General features: G+C 42.6%; 5 protein-coding genes and 1 pseudogene across 5 annotated transcripts; 3 read left to right on the forward strand and 3 right to left on the reverse strand.

The window, feature by feature from the left end:
- Positions 1 to 1,484: 1,484 nt before the first annotated feature.
- Positions 1,485 to 5,621, forward strand: wrnip1 (WRN helicase interacting protein 1). Its single transcript, XM_029525561.1, has 7 exons — positions 1,485 to 2,017; positions 3,109 to 3,303; positions 3,397 to 3,635; positions 3,960 to 4,183; positions 4,360 to 4,515; positions 4,836 to 4,915; positions 5,031 to 5,621. The coding sequence occupies exons 1-7, from the start codon at positions 1,490 to 1,492 to the stop codon at positions 5,307 to 5,309; spliced, it is 1,701 nt and encodes a 566-aa protein (XP_029381421.1). The 5' UTR covers positions 1,485 to 1,489; the 3' UTR covers positions 5,310 to 5,621.
- LOC115058250 (proproteinase E-like) lies at positions 4,733 to 8,548 on the reverse strand (annotated as a pseudogene).
- Positions 8,549 to 10,233: 1,685 nt separating this feature from the next.
- LOC115058251 (ATPase WRNIP1-like) lies at positions 10,234 to 11,328 on the forward strand. The gene is made up of 3 exons (XM_029525562.1): positions 10,234 to 10,317; positions 10,638 to 10,717; positions 10,833 to 11,328. The coding sequence occupies exons 1-3, from the start codon at positions 10,248 to 10,250 to the stop codon at positions 11,109 to 11,111; spliced, it is 429 nt and encodes a 142-aa protein (XP_029381422.1). The 5' UTR covers positions 10,234 to 10,247; the 3' UTR covers positions 11,112 to 11,328.
- Positions 11,329 to 11,467: 139 nt separating this feature from the next.
- Positions 11,468 to 12,298, reverse strand: LOC115057628 (proproteinase E-like). Its single transcript, XM_029524797.1, has 4 exons — positions 12,130 to 12,298; positions 11,829 to 11,971; positions 11,590 to 11,742; positions 11,468 to 11,485 (listed from the first exon to the last, which is right to left on the reverse strand). The coding sequence occupies exons 1-4, from the start codon at positions 12,296 to 12,298 to the stop codon at positions 11,468 to 11,470; spliced, it is 483 nt and encodes a 160-aa protein (XP_029380657.1).
- Positions 12,299 to 14,734: 2,436 nt separating this feature from the next.
- Positions 14,735 to 15,315, forward strand: LOC115057205 (ATPase WRNIP1-like). Its single transcript, XM_029524138.1, has 2 exons — positions 14,735 to 14,884; positions 15,000 to 15,315. The coding sequence occupies exons 1-2, from the start codon at positions 14,807 to 14,809 to the stop codon at positions 15,279 to 15,281; spliced, it is 360 nt and encodes a 119-aa protein (XP_029379998.1). The 5' UTR covers positions 14,735 to 14,806; the 3' UTR covers positions 15,282 to 15,315.
- Positions 15,316 to 15,633: 318 nt separating this feature from the next.
- On the reverse strand, positions 15,634 to 17,482 carry LOC115057204 (chymotrypsin-like elastase family member 3B). The gene is made up of 8 exons (XM_029524137.1): positions 17,443 to 17,482; positions 17,166 to 17,254; positions 16,996 to 17,078; positions 16,683 to 16,808; positions 16,298 to 16,434; positions 15,997 to 16,139; positions 15,758 to 15,910; positions 15,634 to 15,651 (listed from the first exon to the last, which is right to left on the reverse strand). Exons 1-8 carry the CDS (start codon positions 17,480 to 17,482, stop codon positions 15,634 to 15,636), a joined length of 789 nt encoding a protein of 262 aa, XP_029379997.1.
- Positions 17,483 to 18,183: the final 701 nt, after the last annotated feature.

The following is an 18,183-nucleotide window of genomic DNA, read 5'->3' on the forward strand; positions in this document are numbered from 1 at the left end:
ATGAGCACTTAACAAAGGCTAGTATGTTGTGCTACAGTCATAAATTTAAGGTGTTAAACCCATAAGGCCTGAGGGCCAAGAGTCCTACATCTGGCTGACGGTGACCAGTCACAGCTATGTGCAGCATGTCTGGAAACCTCCCCAGCCTCCTCCGGCTTCTTCACCGTCTCTGCCAAATACAATAATGAAATCACTTTTGGATGGGAGCACTGCTCTGTCTGCTGTTATGAATCTGTTAGCTGCCGGGTTCAAGCTACAAAATGTCATTAGTCGCCATATGTTGTATCACGTAAAAAGCTACGTTTGACACTATTGCTGGCACATCTTGGTCATAACATACTTTGGCAACTGATAAAGTTAATCTAGCCAAAACTATTTTGACAGTAACTGCAGTGAGGTGAGCAGACACTACACGTGGTGTCATGTTTTGTCATTTAATACTCTGTCAGCTTCAGTCTGTACCGAATCATAAGTGGAAACACAGACACATCGGACTTTTGAAACTTTACTATATCATCACTTCCTGTTTGTCTCTGTTTATATATTGGGGGAATAAGTGAACTGTTTCTTACAGGGGAATCTTTTATATAAAATACATTGGCGCCCTCTGCTGTTGCACCTGTGGCCTCAAAAGGCTGTTTCAAAAACCACCACTAACCCTCATTCATGTTCATCTTCATGTTCTTATTCGTTTCTTTTATTAGGATTCAATGAAATACATGAATATCTGGTTCAAAGTTAATTTCCCAGAAGCAGTAAATGGTTTAAGTCAGGGAATAAGGCCAGCTGACTTGTACTTGGCCCTACTCCCTGAGGGGGGACACTTGGCCGCTGGCCTTTTCCTTCTGAGCTTCCTCGCCATCTTGCTGGCCTGGTTGACCTTTCTGGTAGGTGTCTGTTGGCAAGATCTTTCATCTGCGTAGAGAAGGACAGTAAGACTGAGGAAATCTGCAATTAAGCAATAATTAAATTACTTATAAATAGCAGCATTTTAAATTAATTTCTAATTATAAAGTGCACAGAGTAGTCTACCACCATAAGGCGTGATTTCATTTTACTTATTGTAAACTCTGTAGTAGCTCCATAGACTCTTTATTAAACAATTCCCTGTATATTCATATATATTCATATATATATATATACTCTATACAGGTTTTTGTGTTAGTTTGAAACACAATGCATTATCAGTAATTAAAATTAAATTATATCTTATTAATAAATTCTACCCGTAAAAGCTTTATACTTATTATACATCACAAAATAAACCTATTTGAAGAGTTTACATAGTTTAAATCTAAATGTTTTAATGAAGAGCAAAAGAAGTTGATTTGACATACTTTTAGAGAAATCTTTAGTTATTATATTTAACTCTGGAGAAAGAAGTAAGTCTTCATTTTAAACACCGTTAAAAGTGACACGTTTCTCCCGCCGAGCCTCGGTCGCCGTTTGGTCACGTGATCAGACGCACACGTTTCGTTGGAGAACCAACATGGCGGACCAAAACACGACCAGCTCAGCGGAGGCGGTGCAGTGTCCCGTTTGTTTCAAAGACTTCAACCCGGACACCATTAACGGACACCTGGACGTGTGTCTGCTGAAAGGCGGAGCCGACGGCGGGCCTCCCATGAAGAAACCGCGCTTTACCGCGGGAGCTTCACCGGCAGCAGCCGGGACGTTTTCTCTGTTTCACACGAACCGGAGTAAAGTTTCTGTCCAAACCGAGCGGACTGATGTGCACCCCACCAAACCAAGCGGGGCTCCCAGTGCTGAGCTTTCAGCAGCGGGGACACAGACTCCATCCTCCTCCGGAGAGAGGACGCCGAAGGCAGCACATGGCTTATCGGCCCGGACGCTGCTGGCCGTGGACAAGCCTCTGGCCGACATGCTGCGGCCGAGCAGCCTGGAGGAATACTTCGGTCAGAGCCGGGCGGTCGGCCCACAAACGCTGCTCCGCTCGCTCCTGGACGCCCAGGACATCCCGTCTCTGGTCCTCTGGGGGCCGCCGGGCTGTGGAAAGGTGTGGAGGTGACAGCCGATAGATCAGATCTGAGGAGAAATCCACAGAGTTGACAGCAGCAGGACACACAAGCTCATACATCTATAAAAACAGAAGTATGGGGGAAAAAAAAGAATATAAGATAAATGAAACTATAGAGGAAGGCATGAGGAAGTATATTGCAAACAAGTAGGTAATTGAACAAATATATACATGTCCTCTGTAAAAAAGTACCCATACAAAAGGCAGGGCAAGTATTGATAAGGATGTGTAGATTACTAAATGTGGCTGTGATGGAATGATGAGGAGGAAATTGCACGTGTGATGTTGCTGGTCTACTTGGAGCAGTACTTGTTGTAAATCCCCATGTTGACTGGATTTTTATGTATTTTCCCACATATACCGTCGTTTTCTGAAAATGGATGTTGCATCAGACATGTTATCATTGAGATGATATGAACTGCTCTTATTCTCTGTTTTGATTATCCAATGTTGATCAGGTTTTCAGTTCGGTCTTTAACATATGGTTTCATAGACTGTGTACAAACAATTAGCTGTAGCCGAAAGTGACGCACAACTGTCCTTCTTGCCCAACTTGAAGCTCTTAATCTAAAATCTAAAATAGGCTACTGCCCTGATCTTCTACTATTATTGGCCCACTCTCAATAAGGACTGAAGTGAGAGACATAAAACCTTCCCAGCATGTTGACAGAGTCAATTATTCAATCTGTGCCTGCCAGGTTGGTGCTTGCCATGCCTCTTTGTCAGACATGAATATGGCCTGTTAATGACTTCTTAAGTATGCTGAGTCACTTGCATGGATTGTTGTACAGCAGTTTGTCATGCTTTGACTTTGTCAACATGTTTTGGTTAAACTTGACCCCTTTATTCCCTCTACCAGTACCGGCGCTTAGGTGAAGTGTGGATGAGATTTATGAGACTCTCAAAACAGGTTTAATTACATGGACTGAAATTACATTACGAGGCAGATTTTTCACTATGATTCTTTCTGGGGTGGGCGGGGGGTTGTCAGGTTATTTCCTCTGGGGCAATTCTTTTTGCCTAAGTCTTTGTAAAATTACTTGTGTATATGTTTTGTTGTTGTCTTTCAGACCACTCTAGCTCACATAATTGCTAGCAACAGTAAAAAGAATGGCACAGCTCGATTTGTCACTCTGTCTGCAACCAGTGCATCCGTCAGTGAAGTCCGAGAGGTGATCAAGCAGGCACAGAATGAGCTCCGACTGTGCAAGAGGAAGACCATCCTGTTCATCGATGAAATTCACCGCTTCAACAAATCCCAACAGGTACAGTACTTAGCGACTATGTTAGTTTGAAACGTTTGCTTCATTGATAAAATGAAGCCTTTTTCTTCATTCTGTATTTGTGTGTATCTGTAGGACACCTTCCTTCCTCATGTGGAGTGTGGGACAGTAACACTGATCGGAGCAACTACAGAGAATCCGTCCTTCCAAGTGAATGCTGCTCTGCTGAGCAGGTGCAGGGTGCTGGTTTTGGAGAAGCTCTCTGTGGAGGCGATGGGCTTGATCCTGGACAGGGCTGTAGCCACACTCGGTATCAGAGTCCAGGGACCAGATCAACCAAATCGTAAAAGTCAAGATAAAACAGATGGAGATGAGTAAGCACACCTCTTGTGGCAGAGTAGTATTTACAATCAACTAATAAATATTCTGCTTTGAATGATTTTTATGTGAGTTATTTAAGAGACTTGTTTTGAAGTATATGGTTTCATACCTGCGTCATCAGGCCCAATAACAAGTAGCATTCAGGGTTTGCCATTTCTCAGGTGAAATATGATCATGATGCAGTGGCCTTGTTATAAAATGAGTACAAATTGCTGATATTGATATATCATTATTTATTTCTCTTTTTCTATAAATTCTTTTCACAGAAACTTGGCACATTAAAAACAATAACATTCACATGACTTTCTTTTCTCCAGGCCTAAAATTTACATTGAGCAAAAAGCTCTGGATACCATAGCCTACCTCTGTGATGGTGATGCAAGAGCAGGGCTCAATGGTCTGCAGTTGGCCGTCCAGGCTCAGGTGAGCTTGGCCCAGCAAAAACTGTCAGGACAAAATGGTTGTCTTCAAGAGATACTGGTGAAGGAAGAGCATGTCAAGCAGGGTCTTCAGAGGTCTCATATCCTCTATGATAGAGCTGGTAAGCCTGAATCTTTCAAATCTTTCAATCTTTGTTTTGTAGTTATCAACCAAAGTATCTGGTGGCTAAATTTGTTTTGCAATTCATATTTTCAAAATGATCACTTCTATATAATGTCAATTGATTTTCTCACTAATGTTGATATTTCTCTGTGTTTGTATCCGTGATACTTAAAGGTGAAGAGCATTACAACTGTATCTCAGCGTTACATAAATCATTGAGAGGCTCCCACGAGAACGCCTCTTTGTACTGGCTGGGCCGCATGCTGGAGGGCGGTGAGGATCCCCTCTATGTGGCTCGCAGGCTGGTTCGCTTTGCCAGCGAGGATGTTGGTATGTGACACTGCAGAATGAAAGCTTTTTTTCATGCAGGGTCACTGTATTAAGTAAAAATAATTAATGTAAGTCATTTTACCCTCGCCCGGCAAATTTGTGCACTGCGTTTATGCCTATCAGTGAAATGATACACAGTTGCTACCTGTTTTGGCAGTAAAAGAGGGACCTCTGTAATATCATGGAGGCAGCCACAATGTTATGGCTGAGTGGTGTATCACAGGACAGAAAATAATGGATTAAACGGAAACAGAAAATCTTTCCAGAAAAAGATGGCCAAAATCTTAAATATCGTCTGACTGTATGCCCTCCTTCCTCAGGTATGGCAGATCCCTTTGCCCTCCCTCAGGCTGTGTCTGCTTTCCAAGCTTGCCACTTCATCGGGATGCCTGAATGTGAGGTAGGCTAAACCTGGTCAGGGTTGTACACAGTCCTCCATCGGCTGCCATACCTGAGTCAGTTACACAATAACAGATGTATATTATTCCTTCTTCTGTTTGTCCTCTGCTCAACAGGTGATCCTGGCTCAGTGTGTAGTGTATCTGGCACGAGCACCCAAGTCTGTGGATATCTACAAGGCCTACGGTAATGTGAAGGCCTGCTTGAGGAACCACAAAGGCCCCCTGCCTCCCGTTCCCCTGCACCTCCGCAACGCCCCAACAAAGCTGATGAAGCAAGTGGGCTATGCAAAAGGCTACAAATATAATCCAGCCTTCAGCAGCCCCGTGGATCAGGAGTATTTACCTGAAGAGCTGAAGGACATTGACTTTTTCACCTGGACACCTGCAGACTGATGGAGCGCCACCATGTGTAATCTAAAGCTAAGGCTGCTTGTTTATCTTGTTCGTTCATGTGTGAATGTATATACAGTTTAACTTTATTTACTTTACTTGTGGATACAATCATAAGAAATTCCTTAATTAATTGAAAATAACAGCTCTACAGTAAATATACCCAACATTACTCTTTATTTCAATAATTTATTTTTGAATGTTTACCGTGTAAACTATCTTGAGGTTTATTTTTTTGTTCATGTAATTGTTCATAAATCTTTCTTTATATTTTCACTGTACTCCTGTTAATGAAATTGACAAATATAATATGAATATTTCTTGAAAGCTTATTGTGCAGTCACTTCTTTGGGTAAGGGTCAGTTTCTGGCCATGGTCTGTAAGGAAATGACATGATTACGTTCATATATTTAACAAGAATCCTACATTTATGTGTTCGTGTGAAGTGATTGTGTTAAGTTGCATTTGTGTTTTCCGTCACCTCACTAATCCAGGGGATGAAGGAAGCCACCCGAGTAAACATTGTGTTTTTGAGGGGTATTACATCCTCGTCCATCCACAAAGCTAGTCACACCCTCAACATACCATCTGCCATCTCTGTTCTTACAGTTCAGTGGGCCGCCAGAGTCGCCCTGCAGGGTGACAGCAGATATTACAGCACAGAAGAAAATGGTTTTATTTGAGTTACTTCAAATCAAAGAGTTGCAATGTTCCTTACATGGCATGCTGACTTGCTTTCTCCTCCTGCACAGACCATCGTTGTTTTTGCTGAGCTGCCCCACCAGTCGCTTTGATTGCAGACACTGTGATCCACCACAGGAAGTAGGGCCTGCTGGAGTGTAGTTGCCTTGGGGCCTCCAGCTGAAGAGAAAACGACACAGTAACTGTCGCAGCTAATAATTTTAAGTATAATTGATGCGTCTTTGCAGGTCTCCGATCAATAAGCTGTTTTTGTTCTGGCAAGGTTGCACTACATCCAAATTGATTTGGGCGTAAGCAGACTTGGCCGCAGATCTTACAATAGAGACGACCCCAGCCTGTGACATAACAGGGCTGGTTGTGGGCAAGAGTAGCACCATGCGGCGGCAGGCAGGCCGGCTGAACCTTATCGCTGATAACAGCACTCGTCTCCAGCTTGAGTAGGGCAATATCATTCCTGTGCAACAGTATGAAACAAATAAGATGCATTCAAATATATGTAAGTGTTTATATTTTATGACTATCTCACAGACTTCTGGACTGTTTCTTCTATTTATTGATGCACCCATTTATATTTACACAGCTGCTGCTTTTCAACAGAAACACTCAAGGTAAGCACTTTTTTCAAGGACATATTTACTGTGGGTCTCTAATGGTCCACCAGAGAAGCAGTAAATGGTTTAAGTCAGGGAATAAGGCCAGCTGACTTGTACTTGGCCCTACTCCCTGAGGGGGGACACTTGGCCGCTGGCCTTTTCCTTCTGAGCTTCCTCGCCATCTTGCTGGCCTGGGTGACCTTTCTGGTAGGTGTCTGTTGGCAAGATCTTTCATCTGCGTAGAGAAGGACAGTAAAACTGAGGAAAGCTGCAATTAAGCAATAATTAAATTAGTTATAAATAGCAGCATTTTAAATTAATTTCTAATTATAAAGTGCACAGAGTAGTCTACCACCATAAGGCGTGATTTCATTTTACTTATTGTAAACTCTGTAGTAGCTCTAGACTCTTTATTAAACAATTCCCTGTATATTCCTTTCTATACTCTATACAGGTTTTTTTAGTGTTAGTTTGAAATACAATGCATTATCAGTAATTAAAATTAAATTATATCTCATTAATAAACTCAACCTGTAAAAGCTTTGTACTTATTATACATCACAAAATGAACCTATTTGAAGAGTTGATTAATTTCTCATTATTTATTATTCATAGTTGGTTCTGCAGGTGTGACTGAGGCTTTCATGTACCTCAGTTACTCCGGGAAAAACTGTTGTTTCTGGTCCAAATGAAAGAAAACCGTTATAGTCACGTCTTATTGGCAGGTTTAGCTGTATCTCTCATGTTAATACTATCCACGGGTTTAATCTGAATTTTATTTCAAAGCATTTCTATTTCAGTAAAGTCCCCAATGTCGAAGTGTCTCATCAGCACTTAAATGCACACAGGAACATACCGGAATTTAATCTAAATGTTTTAATGAAGAGCAAAAGAAGTTGATTTGACATATTTTTAGAAAAAAAAAGTTATTATATTTAACTCTGGAGAAAGAATTAAGTCTTCATTTTAAACACCGTTAAAAGTGACACGTTTCTCCCGCCGAGCCTCGGTCGCCGTTTGGTCACGTGATCAGACGCACACGTTTCGTGGGAGAACCAACATGGCGGACTAAAACACGACCAGCTCAGCGGAGGCGGTGCAGTGTCCCGTTTGTTTCAAAGACTTCAACCCGGACACCATTAACGGACACCTGGACGTGTGTCTGCTGAAAGGCGGAGCCGACGGCGGGCCTCCCATGAAGAAACCGCGCTTTTCTTCATGAAGAAACGTGGTGATACACACCAGGTAATAATAAGACCAAGATGTATGATGTAGAATGACCCGATCGTTATGGAGAAATAATCCAGGTAGGGTGAGGATTATACATCATGGCCATGTCTGTACGTGTTCCAGTTAAGAATACGGCCACGATGTATAATCCTCATCCTACCTGGATGAGGACAGAGGATTATTGTACGATGTATGTACATCATACATCGTGGCCGTATTATTAGCTGGAACACACATTAGCTTGCAGCCAGAGTTTGGATGTCTTCTGTGGACAACAGTCCAACTCATCACAGAATACAGGTCGGTCTGTCTGTCTGTCTGTCTGTCTGCCTACACACACACACAAAACATTAACAACGAGTAATGTCCCGGTCCTTGTGTGTGTTGTTGTGTCTGAAGCGGTGGAGTACTTATTCTAAATTTGCAGTCAATATCCTTGTGCAGAAATAAAGCCAACGAGTTAAATAAATTCCTCTGCCACTTTCTCTGTTACCTGACTGCAGCTTTAGCCCTCTCTGTCTCTTCCTTTCTGATAGAGCTACCAAACGCAGCTTTCTGTCAAAGATAACATTTTGTGTCGGGCTTTAATATAAGCTAGGCTAATGGACGTTAGCATTAGAGCTGGCCAGTTATCTTACACAAGCTAACGGCCCTGTTTCTTACCTTGCTCTACGTTTCTCGTCCCAAATTCACCGTCACAACCTTTAAAAAACATTTGTATAGAAAATTTCTCAACCCTTTATTTTCTTATTCTTCTTTCTTTTCCTTTCTGATCACCGGACTGATGCTGACTGGACATTTTCCTACCGAACTTCAGAGAACAGGCTAGCATAGCGACAGTAACCAAGGGGGGCGGGGCTTAGCGAAGGATCGGTGGGCAAACCATTTGTTGTGGGGGGGACAATTAGGAAGAAAACAAGTAACTTTACATGTCCCTTTGTCCTGCATAAAGAAATCATCTCAGTGGGTGATTCCTTTGTGGTTTTACTGGTCTAGTCTGTGGACGCGTCCTGTCTCCGGTCTGGTCTCGGTCCGTTCCTGGAGGGGTGCCGTCACCCGTCCGGTCTGGTTCGGCCTAGGTCCTGGGGGGGGCGCCGTATCTGCATTAGCCCAGTCCATCACTCGCAACCAATTAACTCCGTAGACACGTTCAGGTGCCCACACCGGGAATGGACCTTTACATACATACACATTACATACATACATTTACATTCATATTGAACATTACATACATTTAGGTTACAGTAATTCATACAATCACCATTACATTACATTTATACATGTATACATATTAACACCATCATCATCATCATCACTAACCCCGGGGTTACATTACATCATACACTACACATTACATTACATCACCTACCCTAGCCTGGAATCGAACCCCTCCCACCTAGGTGCGCGGCGGCAGCGTTGCCGCTGCGCCACAGCGCTGCTCGTGTTGCAGCCTACATTTTAGCGCTACTTAACCATTTCACATTTACGTCACGTGACCTAACCGTGATGACGTGCCACCCAGAGTGAGCTGCGATTGGCTCCAGCATCCCACGTGACCTCTTCTTAGCTTCGAGTCCACGCCTGTTGACTTGTTTATAATTTTTATGAGTAAATAAATACCACGCTTTGTTGCTGATTTTTTCTTGTGTATATGCAACAGTTTAACTGGTTGATCGAGCAATGATAATCATGTAGCCTATAGCCTATTTGTGGTAAATGTCTGCGACAGGTCGAGCGGCTCGGTGGCGCAGTGGTACCGCTGCCGCCCTGCGCCTGTGCGGGAGGGGTGCCTTTCCTGGCGAGGGTAGGTGGTGTGAATGTACAATGTAATGTAACATGTAAAAATGCACAATTATTTTAGTAAAAGATTATGTAATATTTGAGTTACATAAGCTTCTTACTTGTTCTTCTTCCTAATTGTACCTAATTGTACCCCCCCAACAAATGGTTTAGCCACCGATCCTTCACTAAGCCCCACCCCCCTTGGTTACTGTTGCTATGCTAGCCTTTTCTCTGTTGTCTGAAGTTCGGTAGGAAAATTTCCAATCAGCATCAGTCCGGTGATCAGAAAGGAAAAGAAAAGAGAATAAGAAAATAAAGGGTTGAGAAATTTTCTATACAAATGTATAAAAACGTAACAAACGTAAACAAAACGTAGAGCAAGGTAAGAAACATCTTGTGTAAGATAACTGGCCAGCTCTAATGCTAACGTCCATTAGCCTAGCTTATATTAAAGCCCGACACAAAACGTTATCTTTGACAGAAACAGCTGAGTTTGGTAGCTCCATCAGAAAGGAAGAGACAGAGAGGAGAGGGCTGCAGCTGCAGTCAGGTCACAGAGAGAGGGTCCTGCTAGGGAGTTTAGTTGTTTGGTATAGTTGGTTAGTATGGTTAGTCTTTGTACTGGCTGGGCCGCATGCTGGAGGGCGGTGAGGATCCCCTCTATGTGGCTCGCAGGCTGGTTCGCTTTGCCAGCGAGGATGTTGGTATGTGACACTGCAGAATGAAAGCTTTTTTTCATGCAGGGTCACTGTATTAAGTAAAAATAATTAATGTGAGTCATTTTACCCTCGCCCGGCAAATTTGTGCACTGCGTTTATGCCTATCAGTGAAATGATACACAGTTGCTACCTGTTTTGGCAGTAAAAGAGGGACCTCTGTAATATCATGGAGGCAGCCACAATGTTACGGCTGAGTGGTGTATCACAGGACAGAAAATAATGGATTAAACGGAAACAGAAAATCTTTCCAGAAAAAGATGGCCAAAATCTTAAATATCGTCTGACTGTATGCCCTCCTTCCTCAGGTATGGCAGATCCCTTTGCCCTCCCTCAGGCTGTGTCTGCTTTCCAAGCTTGCCACTTCATCGGGATGCCTGAATGTGAGGTAGGCTAAACCTGGTCAGGGTTGTACACAGTCCTCCATCGGCTGCCATACCTGAGTCAGTTACACAATAACAGATGTATATTATTCCTTCTTCTGTTTGTCCTCTGCTCAACAGGTGATCCTGGCTCAGTGTGTAGTGTATCTGGCACGAGCACCCAAGTCTGTGGATATCTACAAGGCCTACGGTAATGTGAAGGCCTGCTTGAGGAACCACAAAGGCCCCCTGCCTCCCGTTCCCCTGCACCTCCGCAACGCCCCAACAAAGCTGATGAAGCAAGTGGGCTATGCAAAAGGCTACAAATATAATCCAGCCTTCAGCAGCCCCGTGGATCAGGAGTATTTACCTGAAGAGCTGAAGGACATTGACTTTTTCACCTGGACACCTGCAGACTGATGGAGCGCCACCATGTGTAATCTAAAGCTAAGGCTGCTTGTTTATCTTGTTCGTTCATGTGTGAATGTATATACAGTTTAACTTTATTTACTTTACTTGTGGATACAATCATAAGAAATTCCTTAATTAATTGAAAATAACAGCTCTACAGTAAATATACCCAACATTACTCTTTATTTCAATAATTTATTTTTGAATGTTTACCGTGTAAACTATCTTGAGGTTTATTTTTTTGTTTATGTAACTGTTCATAAATCTTTCTTTATATTTTCACTGTACTCCTGTTAATGAAATTTACAAATACAATATGAATATTTCTTGAAAGCTTATTGTGCAGTCACTTCTTTGGGTAAGGGTCAGTTTCTGGCCATGGTCTGTAAGGAAATGACATGATTACGTTCATATATTTAACAAGAATCCTACATTTGTGTTCGTGTGAAGTGATTGTGTTAAGTTGCATTTATGTGTTTTCCGTCACCTCACTAATCCAGGGGATGAAGGAAGCCACCCGAGTAAACATTGTGGGTTTTTGAGGGTTATTACATCCTCGTCCATCCACAAAGCTAGTCACACCCTCAACATACCATCTGCCATCTCTGTTCTTACAGTTCAGTGGGCCGCCAGAGTCGCCCTGCAGGGTGACAGCAGATATTACAGCACAGAAGAAAATGGTTTTATTTGAGTTACTTCAAATCAAAGAGTTGCAATGTCCCTTACATGGCATGCTGACTTGCTTTCTCCTCCTGCACAGACCATCGTTGTTTTTGCTGAGCTGCCCCACCAGTCGCTTTGATTGCAGACACTGTGATCCACCACAGGAAGTAGGGCCTGTTGGAGTGTAGTTGCCTTGGGGCCTCCAGCTGAAGAGAAAACGACACAGTAACTGTCGCAGCTAATAATTTTAAGTCTAATTGATGCGTCTTTGCAGGTCTCCGATCAATAAGCTGTTTTTGTTCTGGCAAGGTTGCACTACATCCAAATTGATTTGGGCGTAAGCAGACTTGGCCGCAGATCTTACAATAGAGACGACCCCAGCCTGTGACATAACAGGGCTGGTTGTGGGCAAGAGTAGCACCATGTGGCGGCAGGCAGGCCGGCTGAACCTTATCGCTGATAGCAGCACTCGTCTGCAGCTTGAGTAGGGCAATATCATTCCTGTGCAACAGTATGAAACAGATAAGATGCATTCAAATATATGTAAGTGTTTATATTTTATGACTATCTCACAGACTTCTGGACTGTTTCTTCTATTTATTGATGCACCCATTTATATTTACACAGCTGCTGCTTTTCAACAGACACACTCAAAGTAAGCACTTTTTTCAAGGACATATTTACTGTGGGTCTCTAATGGTCCACCAGAGAAGCAGTAAATGGTTTAAGTCAGGGAAAGCTTTAGCCCTCTCTGTCTCTTCCTTTCTGATGGAGCTACCAAACGCAGCTGTTTCTGTCAAAGATAACATTTTATGTCGGGCTTTAATATAAGCTAGGCTAATGGACGTTAGCATTAGAGCTGGCCAGTTATCTTACACAAGCTAACGGCCCTGTTTCTTACCTTGCTCTACGTTTCTCGTCCCAAATTCACCGTCACAACCTTTAAAAAACATTTGTATAGAACATTTCTCAACCCTTTATTTTCTTATTCTTCTTTCTTTTCCTTTCTGATCACCGGACTGATGCTGACTGGACATTTTCCTACCGAACTTCAGAGAACAGGCTAGCATAGCGACAGTAACCAAGGGGGGCGGGGCTTAGCGAAGGATCGGTGGGCAAACCATTTGTTGTGGGGGGGACAATTAGGAAGAAAACAAGTAACTTTACATGTCCCTTTGTCCTGCATAAAGAAATCATCTCAGTGGGTGATTCCTTTGTGGTTTTACTGGTCTAGTCTGTGGACGCGTCCTGTCTCCGGTCTGGTCTCGGTCCGTTCCTGGAGGGGTGCCGTCACCCGTCCGGTGTGGTTCGGCCTAGGTCCTGGGGGGGGCGCCGTATCTGCATTAGCCCAGTCCATCACTCGCAACCAATTAACTCCGTAGACACGTTCAGGTGCCCACACCGGGAATGGACCTTTACATACATACACATTACATACATACATTTACATTCATATTCAACATTACATACATTTAGGTTACAGTGGTCATACAATCACCATTACATTACATTTATACATGTATACATATTAACACCATCATCATCATCACTAACCCCGGGGTTACATTACATCATACACTACACATTACATTACATCACCTACCCTAGCCTGGAATCGAACCCCTCCCACCTAGGTGCGCGGCGGCAGCGTTGCCGCTGCGCCACAGCGCTGCTCATGTTGCAGCCTACATTTTAGCGCTACTTAACCATTTCACATTTACGTCACGTGACCTAACCGTGATGACGTGCCACCCAGAGTGAGCTGCGATTGGCTCCAGCATCCCACGTGACCTCTTAGCTTCGAGTCCACGCCTGTTGACTTGTTTATAATTTTTATGAGTAAATAAATACCACGCTTTGTTGCTGAATTTTTCTTGTGTATATGCTACAGTTTAACTGGTTGATCGAGCAATGATAATCATGTAGCCTATAGCCTATTTGTGGTAAATGTCTGCGACAGGTCGAGCCGCTCGGTGGCGCAGTGGTACCGCTGCCGCCCTGCGCCTGTGCGGGAGGGGTGCCTTTCCTGGCGAGGGTAGGTGGTGTGAATGTACAATGTAATGTAACATGTAAAAATGCACAACTATTCTAGGAAAAGATTATGTAATATTTGAGTTACATAAGCTTCTTACTTGTTTTCTTCCTAATTGTACCTAATTGTACCCCCCCCAACAAACGGTTTGGACACCGATCCTTCACTAAGCCCCACCCCCCTTGGTTACTGCTCCTATGCTAGCCTTTTCTCTGTTGTCTGAAGTTCGGTAGGAAAATGTCCAGTCAGCATCAGTCCGGTGATCAGAAAGGAAAAGAAAAGAGAATAAGAAAATAAAGGGTTGAGAAATTTTCTATACAAATGTATAAAAACGTAACAAACGTAAACAAAACGTAGAGCAAGGTAAGAAACAGGGCCGTTAGCTTGTGTAAGATAACTGGCCAGCTCTAATGCTAACGTCCATTAGCCTAGCTTATATTAAAGCCCGACACAAAACGTTATCTTTGTCAGAAACAGCTGAGTTTGATAGCTCCATCAGAAAGGAAGAGACAGAGAGGAGAGGGCTGCAGCTGCAGTCAGGTCACAGAGAGAGGGTCCTGCTAGGGGGTTTATTTGTTTGGTATAGTTGGTATAGTCTTTGTACTGGCTGGGCCGCATGCTGGAGGGCGGTGAGGATCCCCTCTATGTGGCTCGCAGGCTGGTTCGCTTTGCCAGCAAGGATGTAGGTATGTGACACTACAGAATGAAAGCTTTTTTTTCATGCAGGGTCACTGTATTAAGTAAAAATAATTAATGTAAGTCATTTTACCCTCGCCCGGCAAACTTGTGCACTGCGTTTATGCCTATCAGTGAAATGATACACAGTTGCTACCTGTTTTGGCAGTAAAAGAGGGACCTCTGTAATATCATGCAGGCAGCCACAATGTTATGGCTGAGTGGTGTATCACAGGACAGAAAATAATGGATTAAACGGAAACAGAAAATCTTTCCAGAAAAAGATGGCCAAAATCTTAAACATCGTCTGACTGTATGCCCTCCTTCCTCAGGTATGGCAGATCCCTTTGCCCTCCCTCAGGCTGTGTCTGCTTTCCAAGCTTGCCACTTCATCGGGATGCCTGAATGTGAGGTAGGCTAAACCTGGTCAGGGTTGTACACAGTCCTCCATCGGCTGCCATACCTGAGTCAGTTACACAATAACAGATGTATATTATTCCTTCTTCTGTTTGTCCTCTGCTCAACAGGTGATCCTGGCTCAGTGTGTAGTGTATCTGGCACGAGCACCCAAGTCTGTGGATATCTACAAGGCCTACGGTAATGTGAAGGCCTGCTTGAGGAACCACAAAGGCCCCCTGCCTCCCGTTCCCCTGCACCTCCACAACGCCCCAACAAAGCTGATGAAGCAAGTGGGCTATGCAAAAGGCTACAAATATAATCCAGCCTTCAGCAGCCCCGTGGATCAGGATTACTATTTACCTGAAGAGCTGAAGGACATTGACTTTTTCACCTGGACACCTGCAGACTGATGGACGCCACCATGTGTAATCTAAAGCTAAGGCTGCTTGTTTATCTTGTTCGTTCATGTTTGAATGCATATACAGTTTAACTTTATTTACTTTTACTTGTGGATACAATCATAATAAATTCCTTAATTAATTGAAAATAACAGCTCTACAGTTAATATACCCAACATTACTCTTTATTTCAATAATTTATTTTTGAATGTTTACCGTGTAAACTATTTTGAGGTTTATTTTTTTGTTTATGTAATTGTTCATAAATCTTTCTTTATATTTTCACTGTCCTCCCATGAAATTTACAAATACAATATGAATATTTCTTGACAGTTTATTGTGCAGTCACTTCTTTGGGTAAGGGTCAGTTTCTGGCCATGGTCTGTAAGGAAATGACATGATTACATTCATATATTTAACAAGAATCCTACATTTATGTGTTCGTGTGAAGTGATTGTGTTAAGTTGCATTTATGTGTTTTCCGTCACCTCACTAATCCAGGGGATGAAGGAAGCCACCCGAGTAAACATTGTGGGTTTTTGAGGGGTATTACATCCTCGTCCATCCACAAAGCTAGTCACACCCTCAACATACCATCTGCCATCTCTGTTCTTACAGTTCAGTGGGCCGCCAGAGTCGCCCTGCAGGGTGACAGCAGATATTACAGCACAGAAGAAAATGGTTTTATTTGAGTTACTTCAAATCAAAGAGTTGCAATGTTCCTTACATGGCATGCTGACTTGCTTTCTCCTCCTGCACAGACCATCGTTGTTTTTGCTGAGCTGCCCCACCAGTCGCTTTGATTGCAGACACTGTGATCCACCACAGGAAGTAGGGCCTGTTGGAGTGTAGTTGCCTTGGGGCCTCCAGCTGAAGAGAAAACGACACAGTAACTGTCACAGCTAATAATTTTAAGTATAATTGATGCGTCTTTGCAGGTCTCCGATCAATAAGCTGTTTTTGTTCTGGCAAGATTGCACTACATCCAAATTGATTTGGGCGTAAGCAGACTTGGCCGCAGATCTTACAATAGAGACGACCCCAGCCTGTGACATAACAGGGCTGGTTGTGGGCAAGAGTAGCACCATGTGGCGGCAGGCAGGCCGGCTGAACCTTATCGCTGATAACAGCACTCGTCTCCAGCTTGAGTAGGGCAATATCATTCCTGTGCAACAGTATGAAACAAATAAGATGCATTCAAATATATGTAAGTGTTTATATTTTATGACTATCTCACAGACTTCTGGACTGTTTCTTCTATTTATTGATGCACCCATTTATATTTACACAGCTGCTGCTTTTCAACAGAAACACTCAAGGTAAGCACCTTTTTCAAGGACATATTTACTGTGTTTCTCTAATGGTCCACCACAGTCCAAGTGTGCCAGAATATATGTAAGATGAACATCATACCCACAAGAAACACAGTTGTCGTCCCATTTCGGATGGATAAACATTTTTTTCACCATAATGGACTGTTCAGGTCCCTCTTCCTTTGTCATATCATGCTCAGCAAGAACCACCTTGTAGGTATGGAATCTGGGTTGTGGGAGGAAAAATAGTCTATGTGTTAGATGTAGGAATGATGATCAATGACATTGCACCTACATCCCACTCATGTTAATGTGAGAATGTTATATTACCATGGCACAAAAAAAAAAAAAACGTTAATTCAGAGCTCATACATATTTTTATTATTGTTTAACTGAGATAAGCTTGTCCTCACGTAATGCAGTGAGCAGCAGTCAGGACCCAGTCAGGAGCAATAAGTGTTCCTCCACATGTGGGAAAGAAGGATTCCAAAGACACCTAAGAAGAAATAGGAAACAGATTCACCTCGGATCAGAACAGTCAACAATGCTGTTGGTGGAAAAAAAATTGTTTGCATGGACTCACCTGCCATGGCCAGCTGTACGGACGGGCTTCTTCCCCATTCACCACTCGGCTGCTTTTGGGCTGGTAATTAGGTACACCACACCCAGACACTTCAATGCAGTCATACACAGAATGCATAAGAAACAAATTAACTAATTGAGAGCCAAAGTGTGTCCAACAGTGTATGGCTTTCACTCAAATCACCATATCTGCTAGTTGTATACTGATTTCTGGCACAAACCTCCTCCAACAATACAAACAATGTCCAACAATCCAACAATGTCAAACATAAACTCACCAGCTGTGACAACCAAGAGGAAATAAAATGCCAGTTCCATCTCTTAATGATTGAGAAGCGTACTTTTAGCATGCAGAGGTATTTATGGGCTGCAGTCAAGACAACCCCTGATATGATCTGGGAGTTTTCCTTCCACTCTCCAGGTGGCAAAACTGGTGTGTGTCAAAATTATGGCTCAAACTTTTACTGTGAAAAATATACCAGCTGCCAGATACTGCAAATATTCAGACTGGCCTATCCCAGCAATACACAAATACTCCACCAAAGTTTCAATATTTTTCAGTGTTATTTTTTTTTTTACTGGCACTCAGATGTGTTGATAAATAAATGAGTGCTAAAGCTTAACACATGTCATTCCAACATCATTTTATTTGTTTAAACTATAAAGGTACAGGGGTAAAGGGAACAATTCCATTTACTGCCCCTTGAGTAATAAAAAGTGTATAAATGCTACCTTTTTAGGAGGTTTGGATTTTACCTTTGAAGAGCCTATAGAAAGAAACTGTTAAGGAAACCTTAAATTGATAACTGAAGGATTAGACACATTTGTTAAATGTTTGTATTGGTTTTAGGGAATTGTGTATTTGTGTAGTTTAATATATAGCGTATTCAAAAAAAGCTTTAAACATGTTTAAACATGCAAAACATTGCGTAGTGTATATTTAAAAAAAAATGAAATTATCATCATGAAATAATGTTACAAATTAATGTCGAATACATAAAAATACACGAGAAGCAGGG

The sequence above is a fragment of the Echeneis naucrates genome, chromosome 17 (assembly GCF_900963305.1).
Source record: "Echeneis naucrates chromosome 17, fEcheNa1.1, whole genome shotgun sequence".
NCBI classification, from domain to species: Eukaryota; Metazoa; Chordata; class Actinopteri; order Carangiformes; family Echeneidae; genus Echeneis; species Echeneis naucrates.

Excerpts from the sequence above, each read along its gene's own strand:
- wrnip1 (XM_029525561.1), top strand. The coding sequence starts at position 1,490 with ATGGCGGACCAAAACACGACCAGCTCAGCGGAGGCGGTGCAGTGTCCC. Across the intron at positions 3,304-3,396 it reads GCTTCAACAAATCCCAACAG|GACACCTTCCTTCCTCATGT; the intron begins GTACAGTACTTA and ends GTGTATCTGTAG. Across the intron at positions 3,636-3,959 it reads GATAAAACAGATGGAGATGA|GCCTAAAATTTACATTGAGC; the intron begins GTAAGCACACCT and ends TCTTTTCTCCAG.
- LOC115058251 (XM_029525562.1), top strand. The coding sequence starts at position 10,248 with ATGCTGGAGGGCGGTGAGGATCCCCTCTATGTGGCTCGCAGGCTGGTT. Across the intron at positions 10,318-10,637 it reads CTTTGCCAGCGAGGATGTTG|GTATGGCAGATCCCTTTGCC; the intron begins GTATGTGACACT and ends CTCCTTCCTCAG. Across the intron at positions 10,718-10,832 it reads TCGGGATGCCTGAATGTGAG|GTGATCCTGGCTCAGTGTGT; the intron begins GTAGGCTAAACC and ends TCTGCTCAACAG.
- LOC115057628 (XM_029524797.1), bottom strand. The coding sequence starts at position 12,298 with ATGCATCTTATCTGTTTCATACTGTTGCACAGGAATGATATTGCCCTA. Across the intron at positions 11,972-12,129 it reads AGGCTGGGGTCGTCTCTATT|CTGGAGGCCCCAAGGCAACT; the intron begins GTAAGATCTGCG and ends TTTTCTCTTCAG. Across the intron at positions 11,743-11,828 it reads AAAGCAAGTCAGCATGCCAT|GGCGACTCTGGCGGCCCACT; the intron begins GTAAGGGACATT and ends GTCACCCTGCAG.
- LOC115057205 (XM_029524138.1), top strand. The coding sequence starts at position 14,807 with ATGGCAGATCCCTTTGCCCTCCCTCAGGCTGTGTCTGCTTTCCAAGCT. Across the intron at positions 14,885-14,999 it reads TCGGGATGCCTGAATGTGAG|GTGATCCTGGCTCAGTGTGT; the intron begins GTAGGCTAAACC and ends TCTGCTCAACAG.
- LOC115057204 (XM_029524137.1), bottom strand. The coding sequence starts at position 17,482 with ATGGAACTGGCATTTTATTTCCTCTTGGTTGTCACAGCTG. Across the intron at positions 17,255-17,442 it reads CCTCTTGGTTGTCACAGCTG|TGTCTGGGTGTGGTGTACCT; the intron begins GTGAGTTTATGT and ends ACTGCATTGAAG. Across the intron at positions 15,911-15,996 it reads AAAGCAAGTCAGCATGCCAT|GGCGACTCTGGCGGCCCACT; the intron begins GTAAGGAACATT and ends GTCACCCTGCAG.